The sequence below is a fragment of the Callithrix jacchus genome, chromosome 14 (assembly GCF_049354715.1).
Source record: "Callithrix jacchus isolate 240 chromosome 14, calJac240_pri, whole genome shotgun sequence".
Taxonomy (NCBI): Eukaryota; Metazoa; Chordata; class Mammalia; order Primates; family Cebidae; genus Callithrix; species Callithrix jacchus.
The window spans coordinates 87,256,470-87,266,204 of record NC_133515.1 but is presented as its reverse complement, the minus strand read 5'-3'; the positions used below and the strand labels follow the sequence as shown (position 1 = coordinate 87,266,204).

General features: G+C 38.5%; 1 protein-coding gene across 3 annotated transcripts in view; it reads right to left on the bottom strand.

Annotated features, from left to right (window-relative positions):
- Window positions 1–9,735, bottom strand: part of RBKS (ribokinase) — a 105,020-nt gene that overhangs the window by 2,389 nt on the left and 92,896 nt on the right. The window contains exon 8 of one of the 3 annotated variants that reach the window (XM_017964448.4): window positions 493–686. The exons of the other annotated variants lie outside the window; for them this stretch is intronic. Coding sequence (XP_017819937.3) covers window positions 525–686 — 162 coding nt within the window. The 3' untranslated portion in view covers window positions 493–524. The remainder of the gene's footprint in view (window positions 1–492; window positions 687–9,735) is intronic. 3 annotated transcript variants of the gene reach the window in all.

Genomic DNA, 9,735 nt, shown 5'->3' with positions numbered 1-9,735 from the left:
ATTTCAATAAACTTATTTACAGAAAAGGTACAAGGATAATACAATTTCCATATACCCATACACAGTTCTGTTAACATTTACTGTGGTACATTTATCACCACTAAAGAAATGATATTAACCGAACTTCATGCTTTTGCAGATTTTAATATTTTGCTTAATGTCTTTTTTCTGTTCCAGGATCCCACCCAGCATACCATATTACATTTAACTGTCATATTTCCATAGACTCCTGTAGGCTGTGATAGTTTCTTAGACATTCTTTGTTTTTGATGACTTTTTTCTTTTTTAAAGAGACAGGGTCTTGCTCTGTTGCCCAGGCTGAAGTGCAGTGGCGCAATCTTAGCTCACTGCAGCCTGGGCTCAACTCCTGGCTGAACTGGCTGGGCTCAAGCAATCCTCCTGCTTCGACTTCCCAAGTAGCTGGGACTACAGGCACGTACAACACCTGGCTAATTTTTTAAAATTTTAATTAAAAAGAAGACAGGGTCTTACTGTGTTGACCAGCTTGGTCTGAACTGCTGGCCTCAAGCAATTCTGCCTCTGCCTCCAAAAGTGCTGGGATTGCAGGTGTGAGCCGCCACTGCACCTGGCTGTTGTTGATGATTTTGATGGTTTTGAGGAGAACTGGTCATGTATTTTGTAGCACATGCCTTACTTAGGATATGTCCATTTTTCTCATGGTTAGGCTATGTTTGTAGTTTTTGGGAAGAAGACCACAGAGGTGAAATGTCATTTTCATCACATTGTATTAAGGGTACATACAATCAACGTGACCTCTCACTGATGGTGTTAACTTTGCTTACCTGGCTAAGGTAGTCTTTGCCAAGCTTCTCCACTGTAAAATTACTTTGCTACCTCTTTTTATGTTGTACTTTTTTTTTAAACATTTAACTTTATATATTTTTTCATGTTGCACTCTTTAGAAGTAAGTCATTAAGTGTATTCCACTCTTAAGGGTTGGGGAATTATTCCCTGAATTTATGCTCTATCTCCTTAAGGGTGCAGTTTCTACATAAATTATTTGGAGTTCTTCTTTATGGGAGATTGGCCTCTTCCATTTAGTTATTCAGTCATTTATATCAGTATGAACTCATGGTTATTTGTTTTATTCTTTGGGCTATAATTCAATGCTACATTATTTTATTGTTCAAATTGTTCCAGCTTTGGCCATTGGGAGCTTTTCCAGTTGACTTCTGTGTCCCTTTGACGTACACCCATCCCTTTCGTTTTGAGTACTTTCTGGCATTACAAGATACCCTAGAGTGCTGGGCACGATGGCTCACCACTGTAATCCCAGGATTTGGGAGGCTGAGGTGGGCAGAGGGCTTGAGCCCAGGAGTTGGAGACCAGACGGCCACATGGCAAAACCCCGCCTCTACAAAAAGAAAGAAAATCCCCAAGATGCTCCAGAGTCATTTTGTATAGTCCCTGCCCTTGCCCTAGAATTAGCCATTTCTTCATTAAAAATGCATGCAGAAGGAGCTGATAGCCATTTGGTACTATGTTTAAACCAAATATAGGGGCACATCATGTTTCTTTCCATTTTCTCTGAAGCTCCAAAGATCCAAGTTGGTGTAGGCCATGGAAATAGAAAACATCCTGAGAAAGTCTGTGGACCTGTGTCTTTGGACAGGGCAATACCTCCTCGTGTTTGTCGAACAAATGTATTCAAAACAATTTAAATGTGAGTATACAGTCTCACTTGAAAAACAATTCTTGTATTCAACAGCTTTCAGGATCATTTTCTAATTCTTCCTAGTTTTCCAGTCCCTTAGACCTAAGGGCTTTCATAACAAATCTTGAGGCTACACCTCAGGCTTTTAAAGAACCTTGGCATGCAAGATTGTTTCGGTCAGTCATAGCTGATGTATTTAATGGGCTATGTGCCTAGCACAGTGATGGGTGCTGGAAAAGTACTAAAATCCATTGTGGATTAAATGCTAAATAGTATGGCAGAATTTCTAAGTGCTGTTAGATTTTAAGAAGGGGTTTGAAGAAAGCTCCATCCTGCAGGGAGTCCTTATAGAATGAGCCAGATTTACAAAAAGAAGGCAGGCCTCAAAGAATAAAGACACAGGAGGAACAAGGACCAGAGTGAGCTCATGAGACCATGAGTGGCTTTAAGGAGAAGGACATTTTCCCTTGTTAACACAGATAAAGCCATCAATATGAAACTTGCCAAGGAGTCACAGTAATGCAGGTGTGAGTGCAACTTTCATTCCTCCCGGTGAATGTTGTCTGAGTGCCTAAAATGTGTTAGGCCCTATGCTAGGCGCTTTGCAATGTTTGTGGGTCTTTCCTGAGGATGCAATGGAGAAACAGACAGACATGGTTCCTTCCCACTCTCAGTTTACAGCATAGCAGCGTGACAGGAGAAAGGTCTGAAACCGGAGGAACTGTGGGCTTACTGGGGGGTTATTAGGAAAACATGGAAAATGCCACAAGATATGAAGAGTTATGGCAAACTCCGAAATTCCAAGTCTTGACTCCTTACATTACACACAAAATTAAATTCCAGCTAAAGTCTTGATTGTAAAATATAAAACAGTAAAATAATAAGATGAAAATTTTGATGAATATTTTTGTATAACCTCAGACAGGGAAAGCACAAATCAGTAAACACAAAAAGCTGAAAAAAATAATGGATTTTTAATTTAAAAAACATATTTATACGTCCAAAGACACTATAAATAAAACCAAGTGAAAAAGTACAGATTTGGTGAAAATCCTTGTAATACATGTAAAATATCCTCAGTATTCAAAGAATATCTTCAAACTGCTAGGAAAAAGACAAATCTAGGATAAACATGAATAAAGATGTAGACCTGCAATTTCAAAAAAGGAAATGCATATGGTCAATATGTAATAAACATATGAAAAGATGCTCAATGACTAGAAAATGTGTAATGCTCTTTGATTCAACAATCCTGCTCTCAGGAATCTCCTACAGAAGGAAAAGCTCCTGTATTATAGGAATATAGCTACAAAGATGTTTATCGCTGCATTATTTCAAAGGCAAAAGACTGGAAACCATCTGATTGCCTATCAAATAGGATGAATAAACTTTGGCACATTCTTATTACGGAAAAGTATGCAGCTATTAATGAGAGAAGTCTATATGCACCTACTTGGAGATGTCCACTAGTTAAGCAAAAAAGGAGGTTTCAGTGTCCATGATCCCATCTAGGGGAAAATACTGAGACCAACTCTGCTGTAGAGACCCCCACCCAGGCGGCGCCGAAAGAATTAAGAAGCAGACACAAAGAGTGCAAAGTGGGACTATCAGGGGGCTAACAGCCTTCCAAGCTGAGAGCCTCAGGGGGCTAACAGTATTCCGGGCTGAGAGCCTCAAGCAGACGCTGACCCATGTATTTATTCTCTCTGAACAGGTGATTATTATTAACAAGCAGGTGTTCTATGTTTTCTCATAGAACCAAAATAAACTAGGTAGGCAGCTAGTGCCTGCTTACCACTGATCAAAGACAAACTAGAAAACATTCTCCGCGAGGGACCCACAGGGGCCGGGTCACATATCCCATGCTTACAGAACGAGTTTAACTGGTGTATGATATACACATACTGTTTAATACTTTGGAACACCCTGAGCAGTTTTCCACTTGGGGGCCAACTCAGTTTTCCTTACCATCATTCTCAGCAAACAGTATAGTCCATCTTACACTCAGCATGAAAAGAAATAGAATGAAAAAAGACAAACACCTATCTATATGAGCATATGTGTATTTTTTTAAAAGAATATAGGCCGGGCGCAGTGGCTCACGCCTGCAATCCCAGCACTTTGGGAGGCTGAGGCGGGTGGATCACGAGGTCAAGAGATCGAGACCATCCTGGTCAACATGGTGAGACCCCCGTCTCTACTAAAAATACAAAAAATTAGTGGGGCATGGTGGCGCGTGCCTGTAATCCCAGCTACTCAGGAGGCTGAGGCAGGAGAATTGCCTGAACCCAGGAGGCGGAGGTTGCGGTGAACTGAGATCGTGCCATTGCACTCTAGCCTGGGTAACAAGAGCGAAACTCTGTCTCAAAAAAAAAAAAAAAGAATATAGAGAAAAATGAAGGATATGTATCAAATTGTGAATATTCAGTTTTCTTATGTGCAAGGTACAGGAACAGTGGTCTTTTTTTCTTTATGTATTTTCATATTGGTTGATTTGCTATAAACTTACAATATTTTTCCAAAAAAGTAGAAGATAAAAAAAGTATGACTAGGTTAGCCATGCATCTGTGCCTCCCTACCTTGCACCCTGACCAGAGCAAAGGCACAAGGTGGAGGGGAGACATTCTGGCATCGCTGATAGAAATCAGGTCTATCTACTCCTCTGTGAGCTAGCAGGGTAGTTTTGGTTGCAGACAAGGTTTTTTAGAAAGTTTTAAAAAATATTGTACCTACACCTGAAAACACTCTTAAAATCACTTAGATTACTTTTCACTATAGCCAAGGCCAGGGAAACAGGGCTTGGTAGAACTGTGTGTGCTGGAAGCATTATTTAGGAAGCAATGATTTTCACACTTGATTATCCTTCATTCTCAGGGCTACATTATGCATTGCTTTTTTCTTTCTTTGTTTTGAGACACAGTCTTACTCTGTCACCAGGCTGGAGTGCAGTAGCATAATCATAGCTCACTGGTGCGTTGATCTCCCAGGCTCAAGCAATCCTTCCACCTCAGCCTCCCAAGTAGCTGGGACCACAGGTGTGCACCACCATACACAGCTAATCTTTTTATTTTTTGTAGAGATGAGGTTGGACAGGCACAGTGGCTCACGTCTGAAATCCCAGCACACTGGAAGCAAGACCAGTCTGGGAAAAATGGCAAAGCTCTGTCTCTACAAAAACAAAAATTAGTCAGACATTGTGGTGTGTGCCTGCAGTCCTAGCTACTTGGAAGGCTGAGGCAGGAGAATCACCTGAGGCTGGGGATGTCAAGCCTGCAGTGAGCCGTGATCATGTCACTGCACTCCAGCCTGGAGTGAGATCCTGTCCAAATGAATGAACAAAACAAATAAATAGACGAGGCTCTTCCCATGTTGTCCAGGCTGGTCTCAAACTCCTGGGCCCAAGGGATCCTCCGCCTTGGCCTCCCAAAGTGCTGGGATTACAGGTAAGAGTCACTGTGCCTGGCCTACACACTGTGTTGATAGAGAATAGAAGATAAGTCCTTTGTATATTAAAAATAGTGGGGTTCTCAACAAAGAAAACTCAAGACTAGATGGCTTCACTAGAGAATTCCTGCAAATATTTAAGTAAGAAGTAATCCTAATCCTATACAAATTCTTTCAGAAAATACAAGAACCAAGGAAACACTTTATAAGGCTAGCATCATCATGATACGAAAACCAGAAAATGACATTGCAAGAAAAGAAAACAAAAAAGATCAATACCTTTTGTGAATATAGATGTAAAAACCTTAACGGTTTAAAGCAAATTACATAAATATATGAGTGTGTATATATATATGATAATACTCAAGACTAAGTAGAATTTATCTCAGGAATGCAAGATTGATTTAATATTTTAAAAAATCAGTGTAATTCAGTATATTAAGAACCTTATGATTATATCAACAGGAGGTAGAAAAGCATTTGACAAAATTCTACATTTATTCATGATAAAAGTTCAGCAAATTTAGAAAGAAGGTATAACTTGACCTTGATAAAGAGCATTTATACAAAATCTATAGCTAATTTCATACTCAACCAGAAAGACTGAATGCTTTCTCCCTAATATTGGGAACAGATCAAAGATGTCTGTTTTCACTACTTCTACTCAACATTGTACTGGATTGCCTAGCCAGTGCAAAAGGACAGGGGGAGAAAAAAAAGGCATACAGATTCGTAGATGACATAATGACCCATGTAGAAAATCCTAAGAAGTTCAGCAGAAAAAGCTACTAGAAATAGCGGGTTTAGCAAGGTAACAGGACACAAGGTCGCTATAAAAAAATTGTATTTCTATATATTAGCAATCAGTAAGAACTCAAAGTTATCAAAACATTTGCAACAACATTTTAAAAATGAAGTATTTAAGGCTGAATTTAACTGAATATATGTAAGATCCATCCACTCTTGCTACGGAAAGTAAAAGAAAAATTAAAGAAAGACAAATGGTGAGTTTCATGTATTGGAAAACTCAATATTCTTAAGATATCAGTTCTCCCCAAATTGATCTATAGATTAATGCAATCCCAATAAAAATCCCAGGTGGCAATTGTTGTAAATTAATAAACTGATTTTAAAATGTATATGGAAATGCAAATGACCTAAAATAGCCAAACAGTTCTGAAAAAGAAAGTTGGAGGATATAAACTACCTGATTTCAATGCTTACCTTAAGCTACAGTAATTAGATAGTGAGATACTGACATAAGGATAGACATGTAGCTCACTTGTAGTAGAGTCCTGATACAGACCAACAAATATATGGTCAACTTATTTCCAACAAAGATATAGGTTGAGTATCCCTTATCTGAAATACTTGGGACCAGAGATGTTTTGGATTTCAGATTGTTTTTTTTTTGGTTTTGGAATATTTGCATTAATACTCACTGGTTGAGCATCTCATATCCAAAAATTTGAAATCCTTTTTTTTTTTTTTTTTTTGCGATGGAGTTTCACTCTTGTTACCCAGGCTGGAGTGCAATGGCATGATCTTGGCTCACTACAGTCCTCCTGGGTTCAAGCAATCCTCCCACTTCAGCCTCCCAAGTAGCTGGGAGTACAGATGTATGCCACCACACCTGGCTAATTTTTTATGTGTGTATATATATGTATTTTGGTAGAGATGGGGTTTCATCATGTTGGCCATGCTGGTCTTGAACTCCTGGGCTCAAGGGATCTGCCCACCTTGGCCTCCTAAAGTGCTGAGATTACAGCTGTGATTATAGGGATTATACTGTGCCCAGCCTATGATTTTGAAGCATTTTGGATTGCAGATTTTGGATTAGGGAAACTCAACCTGTATCCAGTAATTCAATGGAGGAAAGGGCAGTCTTTAAAAATAAATGGTTCTGGACAAATGGATATCCATATGCAAGAACACAAACCCTTACCTCATACCATATACAACAATTAACTCAAAATGGGTCACAAACCTAGATGTAAGAGTTGAAACAACAAAACTTCTGGAAGGAGAAAATCTGCAACCTTGTGCTAGGCAGACTTCTTAGGACACCAAAAGCACAAACATTAAAAAACATGATAAACTGAAATTTATCAAAATTTAAAGCCTTTGCCCTTCAAAAGAATATCAAAAGATAAGCCATGGACTGGGATAACATATTTGCAAAACATGTATCTGATAAAGAACTCTTAAAACTCAATAATATAACCCAATAAGACAACAATGCATTAAAAATGGGCAAGAGATTTTAACAGACGCTTCATCAAAGAATCTTCATCATGCATATGCCAAATAAGTATATGAAAAGATGCTCAATATCATCAGACACTAGGGAAATGCAAATTCAAAACACAACAAGATGGCGTTATATATCTAGTATAAAGACTAAAATGTTTAAAAGCGGAAGTACTAAAGGTTAGTGTAAATGTGGAGATACAAGAAGTCTTATTCATTGCTTGTGGGAATACAAAATGATACAGATATTTTGGAAAATAATTTGGCAGCTTCCTAATAATGTTAAACATATACTTATAAAACCCAGCAATTCCATTTCTAGCTATTTATCCAAAAGAAATGAAAGTATATATCCACACAAAGACCTAAATGTGAATGTTTATAGCAGCATTATTTATAATCACTCCAAACTGGAAACAATCCAGACATCCTAGAACGGACGAATGGATAAACAAAGTGGTACCTCCAGACAAGGCAGCACTACTTAGCAATAAAAAGGAAGGATGTGCTGATAAAAGAGCATGGATGAATCTCAAAAGAATTACACTAAGTGGGAGAGGCTAGGCACAAAAGACTATGTGTCATATTGCATGATTTCTGTGATGGTGAATTTTATAAGTAAAGTTGACTGGGTTGAAGGATGCCCATGTAGCTGGTTAAACATGATTTCTGTTTAACAGAAATAATGTTTCTGTGCCTGTGATGGTGTTTCTGGAAGAGACTGTCATTTTAATTCGTAGACTGAGTAAAGATCGGTCCTCATCAATGTGGGCAGGCATCACCTAATCTGTTGAGGGCCTAGATGGAACTACAAGGCAGAAGGGCAAATTCTTTCTCTCTTTGAGCTAGGACATCTATGTTCTCCCCTCTCCCTCCACACACTAACTGGGATCTCAGGCCTTTAACCTCAGACTAAATTGTACCACTGGCTTTCCTGGTTCTCCATCTTGCAGATAGCATATTGTGGGCCTTCTTGGCTTCCATAACTGCATGTGTCAATTCCCATAATAAATCTCCACATATATATTAAAAAAATATATAAATCTCCATATAAATATGGATACATATACACATACAGGCATACATATATATTATACATATACATATATATATGTTATCTCCTCTCGGTCCTATTTCTCTGGTGAACCCCAACTAATATCATTTTATTTATATGAAATCCTAGAAAAGGCAAAAGTGTAGCAACAGAAAGCAGGCCAGGGGCTGGGGAGTACTGACTGTAAAGGGACTGTACAGGAACTTTCTGTGGTGATAAATATACTCTAGGTTATGATTATCGTGGTGATTAAATGACTATAGTCACATACATTCATCGAAACTCACTGAATCATACACTCATACACTTAAAATGGGCAAAATCTTATTCTATAAAAATTATATCTAATACAATTGACTTAAAAGGCAGAGGGGGGGTTATGTGCATTGAGTTAAACAGGAATGGCAGGTTTGAAAACTTGACTGTTATTTCCTGAGTTTACTATTGATTTACTCCAAAGTGTGTGGTTGAGATAATTATTGAGGTTTACCGTGGGCCATGCTTAATTGTTTTGACTGGCACATGGGAATTTATTTGTCCTTATATTGAGAGCTCCAATTCTACCTCTGCTCTTCACTCTAAAGATTTCTTTCTTCTGGCAGCATGGGCTTTGGAGTAAGAGAGATAAAGCTAGTAAGTGGAGAGGCCAAGATTCACCTGTATGTGAATAAATAAAGACTAACTTTATCGAGTAAGATTCACATACAGGTGAATCTTGGCCTCTCCACTTACTAGCTTTATGACACTTGGGAAATTAAATTCTATGTGACTTTGTTTTCTTATAAATAAAATGAAGTTATTAACATCTCTCTCATAAGGATTTCGTGAACAATAAAAAACCGCTCAACTTTCAATAGAAGAGAGAAATTAAAAAATAAAAGCTAAACAACTGTTAGTTCTTTCCTTTCTGACCAAAAGCATTTCTAGTCTTTTCCCTAATTAAAAGTTGATGGCTTTGTTTCCATTGAATCTATCATTCCCTGCTACTCAATCCTTTTACCTAAAATCAATGAACAGAACTCTTAACACACGTCGCTTCTTCATTTACTTTTCCACTTCCTCCCTTGGCCTCCCTTGCTCTTTTGCACACCCTCCACACATGCTGGGCATGTTCACTTCATCTCTGGTTCACTGTCTGCCCTTCTCCCACTCCTTCTTGCTCTGCCAACTCCCCCTTTCTCTGTGTCTGCTTTGGAAGCCATTGATCCTGACAATTTCCTTTACTTTTCCAGGCCTTCATTCAAAACCCTTTGCTTTCTTTCTTTAGAAGGCCCTGCTCCTTTATGATATCTTCCCAGAGTACCTTATTTTG